General features: G+C 42.7%; 1 protein-coding gene across 11 annotated transcripts in view; it reads left to right on the forward strand.

The window, feature by feature from the left end:
• Positions 1–13,662, forward strand: part of PUM2 (pumilio RNA binding family member 2) — a 68,601-nt gene extending 54,939 nt beyond the window's left edge. For 5 of the 11 annotated variants that reach the window (XM_084202793.1, XM_084202788.1, XM_084202791.1 and 2 more), the window contains exons 14-21: positions 2,593–2,860; positions 3,410–3,539; positions 5,079–5,213; positions 5,469–5,606; positions 7,278–7,403; positions 7,977–8,098; positions 9,827–10,019; positions 10,741–13,662. In XM_084202793.1, the coding sequence (XP_084058919.1) occupies positions 2,593–2,860; positions 3,410–3,539; positions 5,079–5,213; positions 5,469–5,606; positions 7,278–7,403; positions 7,977–8,098; positions 9,827–10,019; positions 10,741–10,872 (1,244 nt within the window). In that variant the 3' untranslated portion in view covers positions 10,873–13,662. The remainder of the gene's footprint in view (positions 1–2,592; positions 2,861–3,409; positions 3,540–5,078; positions 5,214–5,468; positions 5,607–7,277; positions 7,404–7,976; positions 8,099–9,826; positions 10,020–10,740) is intronic. The other 6 variants (XM_084202790.1, XM_084202792.1, XM_084202789.1 and 3 more) reach the window with 4 other exon arrangements.
• The last annotated feature ends 10,661 nt before the right edge of the window (positions 13,663–24,323 follow it).

A 24,323-nucleotide genomic window follows, 5' to 3' on the forward strand; every position in this document is an offset into this window, starting at 1 on the left:
TAAGACAATATGCCTTTATTTTGGGAGTTTAACTGTTTTTCAAATCTGCAGAGTTGCCACTGAGCCTTAACATTGCTGTAATTAAAGGTTATGTGAAAATGAAAGCTAATTACTAATTAAATTACTCTTTTTTTTTTTTTTTTTATAATAGTATCCAGTGTTTTACAAGGTTCTGCTTTCTGAGTACCACAGGTTCTTCTGGGCACAATGGATGTGCTTTCTTAATACAGCCTTCCTGTATTATTGTCCTGCTTAACGTGATTGTGTGAAATAGTCTCACAGGCTAGACAGGAGCCTCCCAGTTGCAGCATAATTGTCTTACAAGTCTTAAAAAGTGATGGCTCCCAAAATAGACTGAAGAAAGGCTTAATAATTCTCAGCAGGAAACGTTATTACGTATATTACACACATATAGCACATTTGTTAAAAGCTACCAAATTTCTTCATTTCTATTTTAGTTGCTGGATAAATTGTCACATTTAATTTATAGAAATGGAGGCTCAGTTTAAAAAAAAAAAAAAACAAGCTGAAACAATTCCTGATTCACATGTTCAATTCTATGACTGTGTATGTTGACTGAGCATATGATCAAAACTGCCCTGTTAGTTTCTGGTACAGAGTTGAGCATGTGTGGAATAGTAGTGATCGGGCAACAGGAAAGTAGCCTGTAAGTTCCTTTCAGATGGGCTCTGGTGCCCTCTAGTGATATTAAATAGTGTTACTGCACCTACAGGGGAACCAGGATTGCACTGGTGTGCGCTGTTTACATAGTCCAGGTCAGAAATACCATCATTCCAGCTGCAAAACTTTTTTTGTTCTTTAGAAGTCCATTCCTAGAGGAGAAATTATGGCAGAGCATCACTCTGCGCACTGCTTCACCTGCAGAATTTTGGGGTTTTTTTCCTTTTGTTTGTTAGTACCATAGGGTTTGTCAATGGAAAACTAAAAGCGATAGTTACAAAAATTTGATTTTTCTGGCTGTACAGAATTAAGAGACTTTAATTTAAGAGAAAACCTAGTAGTTTTTAAAAGGTATTGTGGGGCATAAAGTATTGTTGTTTTTCACACAATTTTGAAGACTTAATTGTAAAATAAGTACTAATAATTTCTATTTTAGGGTGTAGTACTATACAGTGCAATAAATGTGATGCTTGATGTGTCTTGCAGAGCACTAACATCTCAGATTCTGTTACTAGAATTTGACCTTTTGAGAAAGATAACTTCACCATTAATACATTGCCAGTCCACCGTAACACTGTTGTTGCCTGGCCTTATAAATACTTAGAACCAAAAGAAGGATTGGCTAGGGCACAGTCAGCTGGGTTTTTTCTTTTCCTTTTTTTTGCCTTTTTTTAAAATTAAGTTCGTAATAGAGCACCATTCAAACAGCACATACTGCAATTTGTTTTAAATTCAAATGTAGATATTTATTCTGTTGACTTTGAAAGGGCTTTAATTACTATGTTACTTCCTAGGCAGGGAGACAGAATGCTTTCCTTTTCTAGTTGATAGTCAATACTTTTAGGGAGTGTTTGGTTTTTTTCTTTCCTTAGTTTGATTTTAGTAGTAGAATTGAGGTTTCTATGTGGGAATGGTCTTTGAGTATTTCTGCTTCCTGTAGTATAGGAAGAGTATCACCCTAAAAAATCATACAGCAGTTGGGAAAAATGCTTTGCATGCTTTTTATGATAACTGCTGCCTTTTGTAAAGTGGAGAGAAGAGGCATGCTGGAGGAGTTCAGAGTGACACACACTGATCAGAGAGCAGGGTGTGAGGAGAAATGCACAGGACTGTGGAGTGACAGCTTTAGGTGGAATCACTAGCAAACAGTAGTAGGACATAGACACAGGAAGGCAGTTCAGTTCTTAGAAAGTAGGGAAGGATGAAGTGAGAGTGTTTGGGCAGTGAGGAAAGGACTTCATGTTTCTAGTAGGAGCTTCAGTTTGATATATCTGTGGTTGTTGGATAATTAAGTAGAGCACTCTTAGTTACCTGATTTGAAATTTGACATATTTAGTGCTGAGAAGAGGTACCACATTGAAAACTTGGGATGCTGAAGTCATCAAATAACCTGCAGGACAGGTACAGCTTGGCAAGAGGCACCATATGTGCCTCCCCAAAAATGCCCTTAACATGCTGAAAGCTGGAAAGGTATCTCAGTAGGGACTGAAGGGTAGTTCAGATTTCATGGTCTATTTTGACACAATTGGCTAACTTCAAGACTACTAACAAGGGTATAAGCCAGTATGACTCGTGAAGTGGAAGTCTGCCCACTAAAGCCTATTGCCCACCCAGTTCTAAAGTTTCTGTAAGGCTGGAGTGGGTGCTCACTTTACCTACCTTGATATATTCTTCTAATGACATTTCTTTTCCTGGTGCCCTTCACATAAAAATGAGGAGGAGAATGGTTTTATTTATTGCCTAGATAAAGCTATCTAACTCCTCCAACCACAATGAGGTAAATATAAATAACAAGACAGCACTGTTGTTTTCTTTGGCTCCAGGGTGTATCCGTAGTTTTAGTTCACTTGCTGTTTTGCTGTTGCTTACTTGGCTCTCACGGCTGTGACTGACAGAGCTGCTTCCTTGTAGGAGGACTGACAAATGGTAGTGGTCGCTATATTTCTGCAGCCCCCGGAGCCGAAGCCAAGTATCGCAGTGCGGCGAGCACCTCCAGCCTCTTTAGCTCCACCAGCCAGCTCTTCCCTCCTTCGCGCCTCCGCTACAGCCGGTCTGACATTATGCCTTCCGGACGCAGCCGGCTGCTGGAAGATTTCAGAAACAATCGTTTCCCTAATCTTCAGCTAAGGGACCTTGTTGGACATATTGTTGAATTTTCCCAAGACCAGCACGGTTCTAGGTAATTATTATAAGAATAGTTTATAATATTTTTCTGCTTTGATACTGTTTTATTAATATGAAACTTTTGAATGAGGTGCTTGTCATTTTAACTCAAAGTATCTTAATTGGAGCACATGCTCTTAGGCTGACCTTCTCTAAGAAATTTCATTTTAAAAGTAGTATTAATTTAGCTGCCTGTAGAAGTTCTCAGTGTAGAAATGGCCTCATAACTAGACTTGTAAACACAAGTATTAAGGTATCAAAAAGGCATTGGTTAAGAAAACAAAATATGTGGCATCTGGAATGTAAAATTATTTTTTTGTCAGTACCTCATCAGGTACTTAGTTACTGTTATTCTTTTCATCTTTAATGCTTTTCAAATGAAAGTTTTCAAGTCTTAATTTTACTAAAATGTATCCTTTTATATGCAGAGGCACTACTTTCATTTTAATAAATTTTATAAATGTTGACTGCTTTCTTTAGAATGTTGAGGTGTCTCATTGAAACAGTGTTTGAGAGGTTTTCCTGTTGTTGATGCAAAGCATAATGAACCCTTTTTTGCACTTAGATTTATACAGCAAAAGCTGGAGCGAGCTACTCCAGCTGAGCGCCAGATGGTATTTAATGAGATCCTGCAAGCAGCCTATCAGTTGATGACTGATGTATTTGGAAACTATGTAATACAGAAGTTCTTTGAGGTAAGCATAGCGCTTAGTGTATGGATGGACATGCAAATGAAGTGCTGTAAATCTGATTAAATTTAGCTGGACTTTCCATAACACCATAGCAGAATTCTACATGACTTCTACAGAACCCAAGTATGTAACTGCATGTGTGTTTTCTGTTCTGTACCCAGTGGTTTTTGCCATAATGGACACTGTTTCTCCTTACACTGATGGTGCATTTGTTGGTGAACACTATGCCCATTGAGGCTTCACAAACCTCCGAACTTAGAGAGACTTTCAGCAGTTGAAAGGGAACATAAATATTTGAAAAATGCTTTTTATTGGTTACTGCATCATGGTACAGTATGGTCTGGATAATGCATTTGTGCTCAACCAGCTGTGTGAACTTTATCCAGTGCTGTGTATGAGGAAACTCCCATAAAATGTATAGAGGCAGAAGAATTTTGAGTAAGGAGTATCCATCATAAGATACACCCAATATTACTACAACTAGTATTTAAAACAGATTTGTCTTCTCTTAAAAACTACGTGGTTAAAAAAAAAAAGGCTTCATCAAAGAATTACAAGCTTTGGCTTGCAGAGAGAAGAAAAAAGTAATACCTGTGTCCTGGGAAGAGTTATATGTAAGAAAGGTATCTAGTATAGTGTATTTTAAATCAAGAGCCGTATCAAAGACCTGTGGAGAGAAGGTGATGCTGGAAAATGTCCAGTAGGAAATAACATACTTGCTGTAAACAAGAATGTAATTTTTAATAATCTGTAAAATAATGTGCTCATTTTTTTTACTTTTTTCAAATAACCAGTCAGAATATCTTCTGTAAAGTGTCACTGACATATGATATACAAGATCTTGATTTTGCTGAAGGGTCATCATTTGCTGTTTTTTCCATAATGTTAAGTTGGATGAATACACAGTTAATCATTGTTAGCTGAGTGTTTTCATCTTAATTCTTCAGAACACTTCTCAAGAACAAAAGTGAATGTGGCCTTACATGTAATAGGGGACCTCATTTTACTGGATAGGTAGGCAGATGAAGTTGTTGGTCAAGCTTTCTTCAGAGATGACTACAAGTGTGGAGTTTGACAATTCTCAGCAATGCTGCAGGAATATTGCTGTGCCACCAGCTGGTCATTTCTGTGTCCTCTCTTACTAGATGTGAGATGGACTACACAAGTTTTGAGATAGAAAATCTGATTTGGATTCATACTTAATAGTGACCTGTGGTCAGTTTGCCAGTATAATTTATTTGAAAAAGTGGTTTAATTCACTTAAATATTCCTACAGACAGACAAATATAAACTATATGATTTCTTCTGTTGTCTTTCAAGGTCATGCATTTGATAGCAGGTATGTGAACTGGATGTGGAATATTACAAAATGTTGCATTTAGAAAAGAAAAGCTTCTGGTAAATATCCCTACCAAAATACAAAGTGAAAAATTGTTCAAATGTTACAGTCATGTACATCTTGACAATACTTACTCTGACATGTAAATTCCAGCATGTTGCAATATGTCTTCATTTGTTAACAGCATATTTATTTTCTTTTAGTTTGGAAGCCTGGATCAAAAGTTAGCCCTAGCAACACGCATCCGTGGTCACGTTCTGCCGTTGGCCCTGCAGATGTACGGCTGTCGTGTTATCCAGAAAGCACTCGAGTCAATCTCACCTGACCAGCAGGTAATTGTAAGTTAGAGCAATGCTTTTTTAATTTTATTTATTGTATCCCTCTTTTTACTTGATTAAATTGATGATTATTCCCTTCATCATGAAATATCCTGGGGGCTAAAATAGTTGTTTAAATGAGAGTACTGAGGTACACAGTTAACACCAGTGAATATGAAGGTTGGAGTCTGGATGAAATTAAATTTTTCCCCATTTAAGGAGGGTGGGGTGGGGCAAATACCATTATAAAGACAGGGATAATCTTTGTTTTTGCAGAATGAAATGGTGAAAGAGCTGGATGGCCATGTTCTGAAATGTGTGAAGGATCAAAATGGAAACCACGTTGTACAAAAATGCATTGAGTGTGTTCAGCCCCAGTCGCTCCAGTTCATCATTGATGCATTCAAAGGACAGGTAGTGTCAGTGGTTCATTTCCTCTTTGCAGGTTGCTTAGATTTCACAGGAAAAGATTTGCAGGTCTTTGTCCATCATTTGCATGTACAAGATAGCATTTGCCACTTCACACTCAGCTTATTTTAAGTAGAATGAAAAGGGGAATGTTGGCATGGAAAAGCTGTTGGAGAGGCGGTTACATGCTTTAAAAAAGGAATTTGTTGAAGATAAGGCTCTAGAAAGACATGTTTGTGTGTATTACAAATAATAATAAATATTTATGTAACATAAATATATAAAAGGGACTTTGCATGCCCAGGCTTTGTGTTTGTGTGTTGTGATAGCACCATTTCACATTTCCTTCACAGCTCTTGGCAGGGCCATTTTTTATATAATAATAACTTACATGCTCTCTAGTATACATTTTTCATTAAAAACTACATTTTCCTCTCCTGTTGCTTGTGTTGCACGTGTGTCTTTCAGTGTTTCCCAATGAATGTCAGTCCTTAGGGGAATGCAGTGATGAAATTCACTAATCTGTTCCCTACATATGGACTAGTGTGAAGGGGGTGTAGTATTTGTTTACTTCAGATTGGGGTTTTTGTTTTGTTTCCAAAAAAGCATTATTACTGTAAGATTGATATTGTGCTGCAGGCTAGTGAATGTGCTGCAGCTGAATAACATTTTAATCCTCTGAGACAAGCGTGTACTTTTATAGTCCTGAGAAGAATTGTAAAAATCTTACTAACTTGGCTATATAACTAAATTTTACTTTAATGGATGGCCAAATGTATTTCCTAATAAAATCTACAATATCTTTCTCATTTTACACAACAGCAATACCTGAATTATTGTTGTACATAGTACTAAATTGCATACCAAGGTTTCTAGGGTTTGGTCTTCTTACACCAAAAAGTGTGTATGAGGTACATGAGGTGCATTTTTTAAATTGTAAATAGAGCTCCTTGACTAAAGTGTGAGTATATGTACTGAACATCCATCCTAAGCACCAAATAATTATATATAGAAAGTAGTAGCTAACATGAAATGGCAAATGAAAAATGTCACACTCATGATATTACTTTTAATTTTCTCCTACATTTGAGTTGATGCCTAATGATACAAGATTCTATGTTCAGTCCTGACCAACAAGGAAATTTTTGGAATTAATCCCCAAGCCACAAATGTAGCTTCAGGAGAAGCGAGCAGAAGGAATAAGCAAGATTTGGCTGTATGTTTTAAGTAGTTATTCACAAACTTTGTATCTGTAATTGGGAGCTTATTGTGTATGGGGGAACATGAAGTTTGTGCAAATCAGCCACTGTTATTGAATTCCTTTTTATAAGTCTCAAAGTCTTAAAATTTGAAAAGAAAGCAAACAGGAAAGCGTGAAAGTTGAACAGCAGTTACCTAAGGGTGATACTTCCAGGCTTTCCTCTGCAGCTATGTAGGCTAGAAACATTGTAATGAGCACTTGGCTTCTTAGTTGTATGTTTTCTGGAGTCCTTGACGCACAAAAACCTGCTTTTTCATCTTTTCCTGACTTTTCCTGGAAATGGAATTCTGGTCTTGACAGACAAAACTTTTTTCTTTAATAGCAGTTGGTATGTTCAGTTCCATTTTGAATGCAGCAATATTGCAATAGATGTGAGCTTCAGTTGGTTTCATTTAGTTTGCATTCCTGTTTTCAAGGTATTTGTGCTTTCAACTCATCCATATGGTTGTAGAGTAATCCAGCGTATTCTGGAGCACTGCACTGCTGAGCAGACTTTGCCAATCTTAGAAGAGCTGCATCAACACACAGAGCAGCTGGTGCAGGTCAGTGCATGTAGGCTCATTGTTAATGCACTTCAGAGTTTTTTGTTATCATTTACTCCTGTATCCTAGTTTAAATGCATTTGCCTCTTTTTAGTTTGTAGACATTGATTTTTTTGTTTTTTATTTGTTTGTTTTGGTTTTTTTGTTTTGTTTTGTTTTTCTTTCCTTCTGTAGTTTTAATGAAAATGAATTTGGAAGTTGGGAGGCAAAGAAGACATAAAAAGTGGTTTTCTTACACTTTTGACTGTAGCTTGGTGTTCAGGGGAATATTACAGCTGTTAAAAAAGTATGATCTTAAATTTGAGGACTTCTTTCTTTAAGAGGATAAAAGATACTCTAGCAAAACACCGGTTTTACAAATTATTTACATTTTTCATGTAAAATTTGTGGTCCGCTGAGTAATTCTTGATGAAATATTTCTTGCATCACTTTGCTTCTGTAATGTTGACATTACTGTTTTTTCCTTATATCCACGCAAATAGTAATTTCATACTTTATGCTTATGTACAAAAGCTGTCAGTATTCATTATTTGGTATGAACACAAAAGAATATTTAAGTCATCTTATTTTCAGGATCAATATGGAAATTACGTTATTCAACATGTACTGGAGCATGGTCGTCCTGAAGACAAAAGCAAAATCGTTTCAGAAATAAGAGGAAAAGTTCTAGCTCTGAGTCAGCACAAATTTGCCAGGTATTGCACAACTTTCATATAGTAAAGATTCATTAACTTCGTAAAGTTGTAATACTGGATTTATTTCTTGTGTTACAAAAGGGATACAATAATTTTTTTTTATTGTTTATCTTACCTCCTGAAATTTCATATTTTTATAGAGATGAATGGTAGTGATATTTTTATACTCAGTTTGGGGAAGGGAAGAGGCAGAGGTTCTGTAGCAAAACAAAAGAGGTTCTGTGGGTTTATGGAATGGCTTTTGTTCACTTTGTGCAAGTGCAGAGAACAGATTCCAGGTTTTCATGTAAGGATGCCCAGAGCCAGGTGAAAAGTTCTGCTGGAACTTGAGTGATGTGCTGATGACAGTGAGCTGGAACTTGGTGACTCTCAATCCAGCCTAGCAATTTGCAAGTATAACAAGGCTAGCTTTAAAAAATTGTAGTTCAGTCTGACAAGGATTTTCTGCCTTAGAAGTCCGAAAGACTGCTGTGGGAGGACTGAACTATTCTGAAACTGGAACCTAAAACTCCTCCTTTTGTGCTTTTTGCTGAAATATGGATTATGTGCCTTTTGTGAAGGAAAAATACACCTGAGAATTCATCCTGGGTGGTTCAGTGAGACTAACCTTGTCACCAAAATGACATAGAAATACACTGTGACTTTATGGGGGCATTTGTTTTAAAAATTGCTAGCAAACATGGGGGCATTTGTTTTAAAAATTGCTAGCAAACTGGTTTATTTGGATTTTATTTTTCTTTGCCTGAATAGAACTCTTCATAAACCCTCTAACTTGTTTAATTTCTAAGATTTAGGGCTGGGATCATTTTGCTATGTTACAAGCCTTGATGGCCTTTCCAGCTTCTGAAATAAACTAGAAGGTCAGAGACTTGCTCTACGAAAGAATATTTGATGGAATCTCTGATAGGCACGCTCTTGGAAAGTGCATTTATTCAAAAAATAAGAGTCTTCATACCTGGCATTCTCTATTGGGTCTTCAAATGGCCCACAACCAAAATAGATGTGCTAGAACACATCTGCAGCCTGAAGTCCAGTACACCTATGTAGGTTCAGTGAAAAAGTCTCTCCTACCAAATAATCAGAAAATAGCCCTGTCACACATGTGAAGTAATACAGATGTGGTGACTAGCTAACTTCCTCAGTCATTAGACTGGAAATTTGGAAATGAGGAATTGATGCATTTGCAATATGCTCTTTACTGGCATTAAGAATCCTGAAGAACTGATAAACTTCCAGAGAAACTGGTAATAGTTACCTGAAAGAATGTTACACCTCCAGTCCTATCCGAAATCAAGGCATCCCCAACAAAGGGAGAAAATTATGCATCTGACTCCATTGATACCAGAAGGCTAATTAATTACTTTATATACTACATTATTCCATACTATATTACACTGCATCGAAACTGAATCTGCACAAGCACTCAACTCAACTGCCCAAAATCCTGTGATGTCAGCCAACAGTCCCGACACACACACAGATTCAATTGGTCAATGAATCAAAACACTCACACCAGGATTCCCTTCAGGTAAACAATCTTCCACAACATTCCACATGTTCCAAAACACAGGAGCAGTAAATGAGATAAGAATTGGTTTTTTCTTTCTCTGAGGTTCCTTGCTGCGATTCTGTAATCCAGAAATTATCCTTGGGAAGTTGTGCCTTGCTTTTCTCTGTGAAGAGAAATGTGGCCACACGGTCCCATCATGGACTTGCCTTCTTTTTCAGCAACGTGGTGGAGAAGTGCGTGACTCACGCGTCGCGCGCGGAGCGTGCCCTGCTGATCGACGAGGTGTGCTGCCAGAACGACGGCCCGCACAGTGCCTTATACACCATGATGAAGGACCAGTACGCCAACTACGTCGTGCAGAAGATGATCGACATGGCCGAGCCCGCCCAGAGGAAGATCATCATGCACAAGGTATGTGTGTGCATGCTTGCAGGGATTCAGAAATATGTCTGGGAGCTTTTCTGCCACAGCACCTTCCCCTGCAGATGTAAAACTGAATGCTTCTGTAATCTAGAGCTTGATGTATAACCATGGCATTTAGTGGAGCTTGGTAAAGGAGAAAACATTCAGGTCTCTGAGCACTGAGCTAAAAAAGGAAAGTTTCAGTAGTTGGATTTCATCTCCTGTCTTTGTTCCAGCTTCTATGTGAAAATACTTCTAACAGGAAAATGTAGTATCTGTCATCGCTGTTAATATAACAGGAGAAATACTGGTTTCTCTTTTTATTTCCTGGTTGTGGGTATAAATCCACTCTGCAGTTCCCCCCAAAAAGAGATTCCCACACTTCCTAGCATACAGACACATTTCTGCTTAAGAATATCCAGACATGGAGAATTGTGCTGTTGCCATAATGGCCAGAGGCTATTTAACTCAGGGCCCAGGATATTCCTGCAGTAGCTCTGCTTCCCCCAGTCACCAACAGGGCTCTCCCACAAAGTACTGCCTCCCTTTTCCTGCAATAGGAACATCAGTTATTTGACGAGTCAAAATCACCAGTTTTACATCTTTCCAGAAACTTCCAGCACTTTGAAATACAGGCTTCCGGCATCTTTTTGCATATTTTTTTCAGAGCGTAGTCACCTCTACTTAAAAGTGTGGATGTTAAAAAAGCCAAACATGTTTCTTATTACAGATTCGACCCCACATCACGACTCTGCGTAAATACACCTATGGCAAACACATTCTGGCCAAGCTGGAGAAGTATTACCTGAAGAACAGTGCTGATCTGGGGCCAATTGGTGGACCACCAAATGGGATGCTGTAAAAGACAAAGAGAAACAGAAGAAAAATTAAATTGTGAATTATCAAAACCTACAACTTAACTCTAAATGTTCTGATTTTTTTAAATCTATTTATTGACTTTGTTCATCCATTTGTAAAATTTTTATTCTTGTGTATATTTTTGGGGAGTGAATTGTTAAAAAAAAATATCTCCAGCCCTGATCCGGAGACCTATCAGATTGGATGGCTGGCAAAGCACAGAATGCCTGTATATGATGTAATTGTATCAAAATAGCTGTCACATATTTTGTAAATTTTTACCTTGTAAAGTCACTGAAATAGTTTTTAAAGGGAAAAAGTACAGTATTCTTTTAATACACTGGCTTGCAATCTGGTAGGTCTACCCAGCATCATAGCACAACAGGTTTATAGAGTTGTATATAGAATTAATCCTTATTTTTCCCTTTTGTGTGAAGTCTTTTATACCAGATTAAAATTGATCAGCTGCATAAACATTATTTAACATGTTGAAAAGTTAAGTTGTATTTTGGTGGTTCACAACATCCTATCCAAATAACAAACCCTATCCAAGGGCACAGCAAATTAAAGTAGAGAAGAACAAAACGATGGAAACTTTAAAAGACTAGGTTTTGGCACTTGCTGTGGATACAGGTTTTTTTAAATCATGCCCTAAGGTTTTCTCTAGCGATGTATTAAACATAAAGTGCTGTATATACTTATATATTTAATTGTTGTACAAGGCAGAGGGATTAAAATGATGGTGGTACTTCTATTCAGCAAAGTACTCTGTTGGAAAAGGAGTGAACCCTGTATTAACTTTACAGTCAGTTTTACAATGCAGGAAGAGTAGAGATATGTATTTTTTTATTTTGCATATAGAATTGTAAGGATTTGAAAGTGTTGAGCATTTATTTTGCTTTCTCACTGTAGATGCAAAAAATAGGTAATGATAAAGAGAAGGGGCCACTGAAAAGTAAACTTGATAGCTCAACATTTAAGCATGATTGATTAAATATTCAGATAGCTTTTTGCTTCCTATAAATATATGCATTGTATACGTGTAGTTAATAGGTGTAAGTTTACAGTTTGAAAACAAATCTCTCGTTTCGATGTTTATTACAAAGCCTTGCTAATTTAGTAGTGATGCTTACCTTGGTTGTACAGATGTACATTTGTAAACCTTCATGCTGTAAATGTAATTTGTTTTACTCCTTTTTGGGACAAAAATTTGCATTTTAGTGTATATTCATATCCTCATTCCCTTCTTTCCCCCGGCATATAGTGTTGTATAATGTAAATTTATTTCAGCAAATCAAGAGTGATTTTTTTAAAATTCTATCTTTATATGGTTTCAAAAATATGAACCCGCTTTCTTTTTATCTATTGTGAGAAACATTATGTTTTGTTTATAACATAGCTGTTGAATCTGTTCATATGGACACTTTGGGAAATCAATCTGTTCAAATTTTAAATCAGGATAAATAAGCATAGTAAGAAGTGGACTGAAATATTTGGTTATTACAGAAACCAATGCTTCTTCCATCTTAATAAATGTGGCATGAATTTTTTGTACAGAAGAGTACTGTATTTTTGAATAGCCTTCTCGCAGCGTAAAGCAAATATGTATGATACTGTCGATTTTTTTCTCTGGACATATGACATTGTAACAGTAACATAAAGATGATGTACATATACAAGCGGCCTTATGTACATTTCCCAATGATCTTTTTAAGGCAGAATTGTGACCATATGTGTATAATTAAAATCCTTTTTAATCCTTTGCCTATGGAAATATTTTGGAAAAAGCTTACTTTGTATATTCAGTTTCTGAAAGATAAAGAAAGTGCTTTGTATGTTGTTGAAGTAAGTATTTTGTGTAAAATGTTCATTTGGATGGCTTAACCTAAAGTTTTGATCAGCGTGGTAGTTTGGAAATAACGTCTTGAGCATTGATGAAATAAAAGGCTGTTTTGGTAGGGATGTGATCATGAGAAAGAAAATAGTAGTGGTACAAACTTGTATGAGGAATTCTGTCATGTTACTGTTGGTACCAGGGTTACATAACTGTTGCTCTAGCAGACATCTGAGGCGCTGCGTTTCTAATGGTAGTGAGAACTCCTTAATAGGCAAACGGCAAAGTCTCTTCCGGCCTACTTCCAGTGCCTGCATGAAGTGAAGTAGTAGGCCTCGTTATTTTCAGTAAGCACAATTCTAATTGCCAAGTAGTTTTTGCATGGCAGTTCACAAAATTCCTCCCCAGAGGTACCAGCCCAGTCATTGGAGCCAGAGCTTTCCCGTAGTCACCCAGAGGATGAATTTTGAGCCACTCCCTTGGACACATCAATTCTCAGTGACTGTCTTTGCCCTGTGAACCTGTGCCGTGTGTTACAATCCACTGAGCCGGCATTCCTTCAGCACATAAGACAGTACAGCAGGCTTTTGGGGATGTCCAGGCAGAAACTTGATAATGTCCCTGTACTTTGTCCCTGCAGCACTCGTGCCATGGTTGAATTTAAACAGTCCTGTAACTGTCATCCTTGGTGCTTTCAATATCTTGAGTATAATCTTCCACTTGCTTTCTTGAGATCATTTGTGCACAAATTCTATCCAGGAACATGAAAATCACTGGATTTCCTTTCAACTATTTTAGGGTTTGGGTAGAACCACTAGACTTTTTGCTCAAGTATTGCTTTTTGATATAGATTGTTTACGGACCAGTTGGATTAGGTTTGACTTCAGGTGGCTCGTATTGAATAATGTAATGTTCACGTGTATATATTGTAAAAATCAAAATGAAAATGTGTGAATAACACTGTGTGAAATATATCTGGTCTTGCGTTTTTCCTGTAGGAAAGCAGCCATATTCTCATGTGATTTACCTGTGTCTGTGGAGCTCAGCTTTGGGAAGGTGCTTGCTCACTTGTTCTGATGGGAATTGGGCAATTATTGAAGAACCCTGGATTAGATCATTAAATTTTCAGAGGGCACTTTTGAGCAGCTAAACCTTCCTATTTTATACTATGTCTTTACTGATGACAAGGCTACAGCCTGGTGACAGTTTCTTCATACATCCCTGGATTCAGGATGAGTTCAGGAGCGTTTGAGAGGGCTAGCTTTCAAATGAGAGAAAAAATTGTTAGCTCTCTGTGGCATCCCTAGATCCACACTCATTTCTGTTACTGCCCCAGGAGGTTTTTCAAAAGACCATTTTTAGCTGAAGGTGTGGAGTGAAGTGGACTGACAGCACAGGAAATGAGCCTGGTGGGAAATAACTCACCTAAGGGGCCCCTGTGGACAGAGCAGTCATAATGCCCATCCCTCCATCCCTGACTTTTCCATCAGAGCACGGAGAAAATTGAGGTTTTGGGGTCGTAATGCTTAGACATTTTAAAGTGCTGATGCAAATTCAGAAACCAATTTAGTCACTGTTCTCTCTTCTCTAAGGGACGGGCATTTGGAGAGATGCTCAGGGCTCACCACAGCAGTGAGGTTGGGCTCCACCAGAGTGTTTGATGTTCAGCATTCCAGTAACTGGGAAATTGGGTTAACAGTAGGATGATAACTCCTACCATGTCATTCGGGGAAGGTGAGAGAATGCAAAAGCATTTTAACATCTAGTGACTGGTCATTGAAACTGCAGATTGCATGTAAGTCATGCACCTGGGGGGAAAACTCAGGGCAGATGACAGAGCAGCACTTTGCCCCTGCAGCCAGGGCAGCCGCAGCGCCCCGATGAGGAATTCTGCATGGAGCAGTGCCTGAGCATCACGTGTCCTGACAGTGGCAGACCCTGCCCCCGTGGTGACAAAGTTCTGCTGCTTGAGGAAGGAAAGGGGAACACCATGAGCTGTGTGATCTGAGCTGTTGCAGGCCACGGCAGGGCAGGAGTGGCTGTTGGTTTGTTAACACAGTGCTTCACGTCATTCCAAGCTGCCAGTACCACCTGAAGTCTCATTAGTCTGTGGGCAGCTCTGATGTGATGAGCTACAGGCAGTGCTTTACTCAGCCCAAACAGTTTCAGATACGCCGGCACTATCTGTGCCCAAAGGATGCTGATTCAAGCACCTCTTGGCTTGGGAATGAGGAAGATTGGTTCCTGTCAGGGGTATATCCCTCTTGGGGCCCTGCTTGGTTCCTGATGTTGGGCTAGGGAGGTGTGGGAGAACTTGGCAAGTGTAGATCCTGCCACCCAGGAAGAGACGATCTGAGAGATGCTGCAGAGTGAGCCTGGGGTGCTTGTTCTCCTGTGCAGCAGAGCACCCCAGGCCTCCCAAACTCCATCATCAGAAGGGATTAAAAGCCAGAACTGTTGTCACAGAAAGAGTCACATGTGGAGAGGATGGAATGATGTCTGTCCATCCAGTGTTGATAGTGCTCCAGAGCTGATATGGGCCTTCCTGAACTAGTGCAGGAAAGGAGGTAACTGCTTTAGCCAGGAGAATGAACCAGATCCCAACGTCACACATTAGGTGTCACAACCCAGAGGCTGTGGGGTGGGGGAGCAGCCACCCTGCATCGAGGCAGGGAGGGGTGGGGAAGACCAAGCTTAGGGATTTACCTGAGCTGCTAGTGCTCCTCAGCGAGGAGGTGCACGAGCATTTCCTCTGTTGGACGGAGCCTCTCCCTCTGCAGGCTCGCTCCATGGTTAGGGAACTTGCCCAGCAAATGAGATGCTTGAATTAGTTTCCATTACCAGCCTCAGGGTTTTGAACCCACCTCCCTCACTTCACAAGCATTTTCCTAACCACAAGGAGCTGGGCGGGTTTACCTTCTACTCCTGAATTTGGGCTGGGCTTTTTGCACAGCTTGAACCATTCATTGCATCACAAAGAGCACAAGATGGAGCATGACTCCTAAAGCATGCAGGTGGGAGTTGGAAGTTCTGCACCTGAGATCCTTGTCTCCACCTCGATTCTCCCAGATTTACTTAATGCAAAATATATCTCGGGAGCAGCATTCCCCCATCATTATCAGAATGGAAATTTTCCAGAGGCTCTATAAAAGGCAGCTAAAATGCAGGAGGACCTATTCTAAAGACCCTCTTCCTTTCATTAATAAGAGCAAACATTGGAATAAAGCGTTCACCTTCTCACCAGCATCAGTACTCTGGGCACAGGAGGCCTTCTGTCTCTTGCTCTTCTGCTTGCACAGTGCCTACCCAACCCTGAACTCCCCAGATCTGCAATCGAGAGCCAGGGCACGCTGCAGGTGACACAGCTGGTGTGCAAGAACATCAGGCGGGTGGGGAGAAACCCCTCACATAGCTGAGCCCTAATGAGCTTCGTTTGAGCTTCAGACCTGCCTGGAGGGCTCAGATTTCCTGGCAGCCGCACAGCACCGCAGCCCTTCCTCAGCCTGGCTGCTGGATCTTTTCCCAGCCCAGCCTCGGGGAGCGAGGCAGCCCTGCCCCAGCACAGCCGTGCTCAGGTGCTGGAGGCTGGGGGAAGGCTGCCTGCTTGTCTGCTGATCACAGGGCAGCTTCACACGCTGCAGCTCCACAAACACTCGCTCTGAGTACCGGCTGCAGGTCGTACCCCCAGCAGCACAGAGCTGCCCCAGTACCTGAGTGCCGCAGAGGGGTGCCACTCGTGGGCACTGGGGGGCATTGGCCAAGCCTGCTGAGGTCCCTCTCCTTACAGGTGATGTTGGCTGAGCCTTCTCAGCCTGCGAGGCCACTGTCTGCTCCTGTCAAAGGGCTTTCCTCAGTGTTGGGGAAGCAGAAAGGTTGCAGGTGTCAGGTCCCAAAGTAAAGATCCCCAAAGACATACAACTGCTTACTGAGGGCTAATGGAAACTAAGAAGGGAAGTGTTACAGCAAGGGAACACACACGGGTGGTGGCAGAAACCCAGAGGTGGTGGCAGAAAGCACTGGCTAGCAAGGGAGACGATGACAGCACATTTCACGGCTATATTCTCTTCTCCCAAATATAGGCACCCCATTCCTTGTCTTAACAGGAGGATCAAAAATTAGAGGTTCCCTGCTGGGAATGAAGACTTCTCTTTCCTCCCCTGTATAAACCTTAACTCCCTTTCTCTAACACAGCTAAAATACAACATCAGAAAGTATTTCCATTCCTCCCTGCCCAGGATCAATTCAGGAGGAGAGGTTTTGGGAGGCCATCTGTTCATACAGGCTGGAACTTGGAGAAGGATTCAGCCCCATTGCCTGGGTCTGCCTAGATGCTGTTCCTTGCTCCAACCTGTGTGTGAACTGGATCCAGAGGCTGGTACAACAACCACAGCAATCACTCAATAAGCAAGAATCAGAGGCCTGAAGCTGGGCTGAGGATGGGCAAACTCACAGAGTCCATTCCAACCCCTTGCATGGAGGGGTGGGATGAATGGAGCAGAGTTCAACCCTATCAGAGATCCAAGCTATACACTGATCTCTTTCAAGAGGGCCATTTGGCTCTTTAAAAGCCTTTTTGTATTAAAACTCACCATCTTAAGTACTCCAAAACTCACATGTTGTTTCCTGTTTCCTTGAAAGATCATGTGTCTCATGAGAACTGAGGGTTTGATTATTCATCCCAGTTTGGGAGTCATACAAGTTCACATACTGCAGGGAAAGGGTCTATCATGCAGCCCTACCCCATATGCCACCCCCTCCACATGCAGGGAACCAAAAGTCCAGAGGTCTGACCAGGCTGTTCAAGGTGACCCAGCCCACATTTCTGTGAAGCGCTGCATGGCCCCCACTGCCACTTGGAGAAGGGATACCCCCACAAGAGCCATGCAGCTACACCCCACCAGCGAGGCTATGGGGAAATACCATCCCAGTTTAAAACCAAATCTGTTTAAATGTGGATGCTCCCAGGCAGACTCATCCACTGGGAACACATCCTGTTGCATACTTAGGGATCTGGTGCCATTGGAGGGACCCTTGAGCATCCAAGACACCTGGGCAGGGCAGGGAAACATTCCCTAGGAGCTTGCCTCAGCCAAACCTTCTATTCCAGCAGAATGTCTTAGATGGCTCTGGATGCCTTAAGAGTTGGTCTCTTCAAGTAGCATGTACCAGAAATCAGTAAGCAACATTTTATAAATCAATGGTTAAAAGGGGGAGGAAGAGAAGGGAGAGAGGGAAGAGAAGGCAGGACTAGGCCCAAAGGGTTTGTTGGGGGTGGGAGTGAGAACAACTTTATACTGAAGAATGGAATGGGATGAGAGGTGGCGAAATAAAGCAGCTACATCTACACACACACACAAAACTACTGTAACACAGTGCAATAAACAACCATAAGGACCTTTTGGATTACAAATAACGGGAGAAGGGGAGGGGAAGGCAGAAGGAGCACCTTGAAAACCAAATGGTGTTTTTAAAAAGTACATAATATAGCAATAATAGTAAAAAGACACTTTATGCACTGCAAAACCTTCATTCCAGGCCTCCCTGTGAAGCTAATTTCACTGTCACCTAAAGAGAACCCAAACTTAAAAAAAGGAAACAAAAGAGAATAAAATTTGAAGCAATTAAAATATCTGTGTTCACCCCATCTGTGTTGCAAATATCTTTGTTCACAGTCAGTGCTGTCAGAGTGGAGCAGGCATCAGGCACTCATTCCATACTACCTGAAACCCATGGTAAACCCACAGCTTTCTCTTCCCCACAGATATGTAGGTCAGCAGTGCAGGACCCCCACTGCCCAGCCAGGGTTACAGCCGGGTAAGCCCTGCAGGGTTACAGGGTTACAGCTCCCGTCCTTCCCTCCAGCTCCCCCCCCATGTATGTGCCCTGCTGTGCCCCTGCCCTGCTCCCCGTGGCCCTGTGCCCGTTCCCACCGGGGCAGATGCTCCCATGGAGGTGGGTCGCCCCCAGGAAGGTGCTGGCAGGCAGACCTGGAGCACAGCTTGGTCTGTGCCTCAGCCTTGCACCTGCACCACCCCTGCAGCACCGATCCACCCGGGGTAGGGGCATCCCCACCGCCGGGGGCTGGGGAAAAGCGTTCTCCCAATGAACGCATGGGAAGGGCCAGGGTGAGGGATGAGACAGGATGGGTGGGATCGGTGGTGAATCAGGGCGCTGACAGCCGGGGCCGGGAGGCACTTGCACCGCCTGGAGGGGTCGGCCAGGAGTGGCTGCACTCAGCCCGCAGCCAGGGCTGCCGATGCCTGCGGGAGGGGGTAAGTGGCCTTGAAATGCTAAATGAAGGGTGATAATTGCAGCGAGATGCATCCGTTTGGTTAATCAGGAAGAAAACCCGTACGTTGTATCGTATCAATTTCACTGCATAGTCATCACCGGTGGCAAGAGGAAATGGGAAAACCTGTGGCTGGCCCCAGAGCCAACGTTCCTCAAAGACCCTCAGCCAGTCTGGGGTCCAGATCACCTCAGCTTGATGAATACATAAAAAACCAACAGTATTTTTTACAACGTTCCAAATATCTCTTCTAATCAGCTGTTACTGAAACGGAACTAAAATCTCTGATGCAGCCTAGCCCTGCTCTCACAACTGCTCTGCTCCAGCATCTGCTTCTCCCAAGACCAGCTTTTTTGCATACGTAGGAGTATTAAACCTGCTTTGGCAGAATTCCTGAAGTTAGACGTGCTTACTCAAATTCTCCATGCAGCAGGAACACCGAACTCAAGACACTAGGCTGTTTAAAGGTGACAGTCTTGAAACTTATAGTCAACATGTTTCATGTGGACCAAATACTTCCATATTTTGGCTAAAACACTTTCATTTTCTCCTTCATTTGGAACTTTTTAATGAGCTGTACCACTCTAATTTGTGCAAAAACTGATAGCTAACTTCAGGGGTATGTTGTATATTTGGTATGGCCAGAGAGGAACAGGGACCACATTCCCCAAGGAGAACTTCAATAAAAGTTTTGTGCAAGTTATTCAAGTATAACCTATCATAAGATAGAGCATAAGCCTCTATCACAAATCAGGACAATAAAGGAATACAGAGAAAATACAGGAGGCCTTTGACAAGAGATTATACCTCATTCGATCTGGCGTCCCCATCTCCCCCAGGCAAATAATGGGTCTCTGTGACACTGCCAGAGCCAGCTGTAGGATTAAAAATACACATCTTTTATTGTTATATCACTTATTGAGGTACTATAAAAGCACCAAGTATCACAGTTCCTATTTTGCAGGGTGGCAGGCAGCTGTACAGCGTCCAACTTCTCTCATGGTCAGAGGGTTTGCGACTCAGGCAATCTGCAAAACTTCTTCTCAGCACTTCCCCACTGAACACATGAAGAAAGCTCCCGTCCCCAGGGGCACCACAGGATCAATGGAAACGTCCTCTGGAGGAGTGGGGCGGCTGCCGAGGGGAAGGCAGCCGGTACCAAGCAAGGGGTGCTGTGGAAACAGGTTAGCTCTGTCCTCCCTGTGCTGCTTGCCTTTTCTCCAAAGCTCCCAGCACTGCGTGCCTGTATGTTCCTGGGAGTCATGATACCCTTCTCTCCATACTAATTTTCATGCCAGGGCAAATCCCATTCTGTGCTCAAATTATTTAGGGTCACAGAGGTTGAGGGATCATGCACTGCAAGCCTGCATGAGTCACTGTGAGTGAGCTGCCCTGAGCTGACCACGGGTAACAGCATCACAGAAAGGCAGCAGAGCATCTCCCTGGGCAAGGGAAAGAACAACAAAAAAAGTGGTTATTCAGGTGAGTGCTTTCAGAAATACCTGCTTAGTCCACAAGCTCTGAAAGTGGTGGGCGAAAATTGTTGAACAGTGAAAGCAGCATCCAGTACTACAGGAAAAGGCCTCATTAAGAGAGAGCGAGTCAGTCTTTTCTTGTGGGCAACACCCGTGTAACTTCAGGCTAATGGGAAACCCCTCTGTAGGTTTTCATGCACCAGCCCCCAAAATCCAGCTCTGAGGCTCTCTGGAATGAGCATGCAGGATCCTACCAGGCCCTCACACGCAGCATCAAAGCAATGCAGCTGCTTTTATTACAGCTGTTTATGAAAACTATCACAAAAGTGGCATGCCACTGCCAGCTGAGCTTTTGCCAAAGGAAGCTCTGCTTAATTAGGTCAAGAATTATTTGGTTAGTGGCACAGACATATTTATATATAGTTTTCAGTGTCCACACAGAAGTTCTCACTAGCAGAACAAAGGGAAAGGGGATAGAGGAGAAAGGAAAAGGTCAGCAAACTCTTGGGAGAGGCAGCCAAGTTGATTCAATTAGCAACTATAAAGTCAACACTACAGCTCCCCTAACACTTGGACCATTACACTTTGCATTGTTTAAGCAGAAAAAAACCCAACCTCCAATTTTTTACAAGAAGATTTATTCTTGTCCAAGTAAGCAAAGTCATCCTTTCCATCAGAGCATTACACCAGGAGAAGAAATGAGATCAGAGCAGACATGGCCTCAGGCTAACTGCACACTCCACACCTTAGGGTGGGCCACAGGGAGTCTCCTTTGGTCTCTCACTTCCTGGGAGTGCAAGCCAGGAGGAGATGGGGTTGCTCACAGATGTCTGACTCACTGCAAAGGCGGCTGGACAGAACAAGCAAAATCAGATATCACTGTGCAAGCAAACTGGGTGCGTTCAGGTGATCCTGCTGCAAGTCACAGCTGCATGTGAAAGGGTCAGAACCAATTATTTCTACATCAGTGTCAAAGGACACCCAAGCCAAAATGCACAGGATTTGCCAAGGCATGCAAGGAGTTAGGAAGAGCTAATTGAATTTGGTGCCACCAGCCTGAACAAAGAGAAATGGCCTGGTGAATAGGGGACCTGGTGAACAGTGGCCCCTGTGTCTGGGGACCCAGAAGGTGAATAGCACAACGTATGGACACCAAATGATGCACTCTGGCAGACAAGCTCTTGGTAGTCTGAGGCTGAAGATCCAGCTTGCTTCCTCTTCAGACTCGTTCTTAATGCTTGTATTGGTTAAATGACTGGGCAGATTGCTCCATTGTTACTGCATGGAATTAGAAAGAGAAGGATGTGGTGTGGGCCATGGATAATAGAGGCACTGGCCTGAGGAACTTGAAAGGGGAAGAAGAAGAGAAGCTCCAGGCTAGCAGCAAATGAAACTTTGCAAATCTTCCTGGTCTACACAGTCTCCAAATAGGCCACCAGCCACACTGTCCTAACCTACTCCTCTCAGGACAATCCTTCCTCTTCCATCTGCAGGTATTAGCTCACTGATCAAAGCTTCTTGTTGCCAGCTCACCATTCTGGGGCACCATGCATAGGAAACCCTGATATCAAAGGGACTGTCAGCGACAGTACTTTGCCCTTCCCAGACACCATCCCTCTTTTTTGGGTGCATCTCTCCCACCTCACTCCTATGAGTTTCTAGGGCAGACTGAATCTGAATGCATTTAACTAAATATATTTAGCATCCTTTTACTGTCCCATGTGTCCAGAGGCACCCTCTTTCCTCTCTGTCCTGTTCAGCAATCACCACAGAAATTCTGGGTTTCACCTGAAGCCTTGCCTACACATTATACTGGAGAAGTGAAACACAAGAGCTGTGGGTTTGCTGTTCTTGCGAATCCCGTTCAGCCAACTGAGCTACCACGGAGGGGGAAAACCTGACTTCTTTGTCACAAAAGTAACAACACAGGAAATGGCAACCATCATCTCAGAAGGCAACTACCTGAAGCCAACCAGAAATAGCAGATGTGAGCACTGAGCTGTCAACCCCAGCAGGTGGGCAGCCTGGACACTTACAGCAATCTCAATACTTGCACATACTCTAACCTTCCACTGTGTGTTAGGGAATATATTTCTCTTCTCCATCCCAGGATGTCAGTCTGTAGCATACGTAAACAAGTTTGCCAGCTGATGAAATCATTGAGATGTGATGTGTGAGTCTGTCCAGCTTGATGCCACAGGTACAGCCCAGCCCTTGTTTAGGAACTCAAAGCAGAATCTGACCCTTTTTCTAACCCTAGCCCACCTGGTCACAGACCATTAATAAACCATCTAAGGACACATGGCACCAGGCTTCAGGAGTCACCTGCTCTGCAGGCTGCACTGCTGCTGGTGTGCAGCTTCAAGGTGAGGGCACACAGTAACAGTGGCACATCCTCACACGCTAATGTGGGTGGCTCTGACACCTGGCAAGCCAGGCAGGCAGCTCCTGCTGCTGTGTGATACTCACATTCATCAGGGTAGGGGACAATGGCTCCAGCTCCAGAGCCCAGTGCAGAAGGGTGGTAGTTGCCCAAAAGCAGCAGTTGCCATCCGTGCTCCCAGCTTGCCTCTGGTGGTAGCAGAAGCAGTGAGCAGGATTCCTCCCGTGGCTGTGTTTCCTCTCTTCCCATGGCAGCACACAGTTCAAACCAGCTCCTTTTCCCCAAGGAGACTGAGTTCAATTGGGCTACACTGCTGGAAGCCCTTGATCCAATTCTGGGAAATCCCCACAGCTCCACTGTAATGGGCAGAAGCAACCAACTCCTATGATCCCCTGAGCTCCAGGCTGCCAAGAAACTCCTCTCCATACAAGTCTCATCTGGCTTTTCAGCATGGAGTTCTTTTGACTGAAACCACAATACTTAACATGCTTCAATGATCAAGCGGAGGGCACGGGAATGTCACTGAAAACACTTGGCTTCCAAATGCTGCATTGTTCTTCTCTCACCCCATTCACAGATCCCGACCAGAGCATCCCAGTCAAGCTCTAAACCTTCTCTGGCCAATCCAACAAGAAGCACCACAGTCCTATTTGATTGAGGACACACACAGGCCCACGCTGGCATAAAACCCAGCACCACTCAACCCCAGCAGTGCCTTGCCACCACTTCCAGAAGTGCTGTGGAAGTGTTCCCTCTCTCCACTGTGCTGCCAGGGTCCACCAGATGGAGCCTTGGCCAAACTGACCCCTGCTCCACCAAAATCTGCTGAGAAGGCTGGCTGTGCCCAGCATGCCTTTCCTGATCCCCAGTAATGGCCATGCAGATGGATGTCACCACCCGCCCACCAAGTCTGGGTGACATTTTCAGCCTCGTGCTCTGCAGGCCCCAGCACCAAGCACCTCTGACCCAAGCCCTCTCCCAAAAGTCTCATGTCCAATGTTCTGGTGGCACCAGATTCAAGACTGGGCAGGAAGAAGAACCTGGTGGCCATGGCTCACGTGAGGGAAAGGCAGGGTGGTACGAGCTGCACGAGTAATTTAAGAGAGGGAAAGAAATCAAGGTAATTAAAGATGTGATAAAATCTCAACAGTTTTAGCCACATTGAATATCCAATTAGGTCTATAAAGCCTTTGGGCCACAGCTGTGGGAAGGGATCCTGGGTCTGGCACACATTGACCAACACCCACCAAGAGCCTCCAGAACAACCAAGAAGCACCAGTTAAGGCTCTTTTTTGGTTACTCCTCTCCCCAGCAGCTCCAGGGCAGCAGGGCCCAATGGCTGCAGCATTAACCACATCCCTCATCCATCCAGCTGTGCCTTGGCCATGCTGTGCCCATTGGCCATGTGGGCAGTGTGTGCTGCTACAGCTTCCAGCAGCTGTAAAAATTCCTAAAAACTGCTTTTTTTTTTTTT

Source organism: Fringilla coelebs (assembly GCF_963513975.1).
Source record: "Fringilla coelebs genome assembly, chromosome: 3".
NCBI classification, from domain to species: Eukaryota; Metazoa; Chordata; class Aves; order Passeriformes; family Fringillidae; genus Fringilla; species Fringilla coelebs.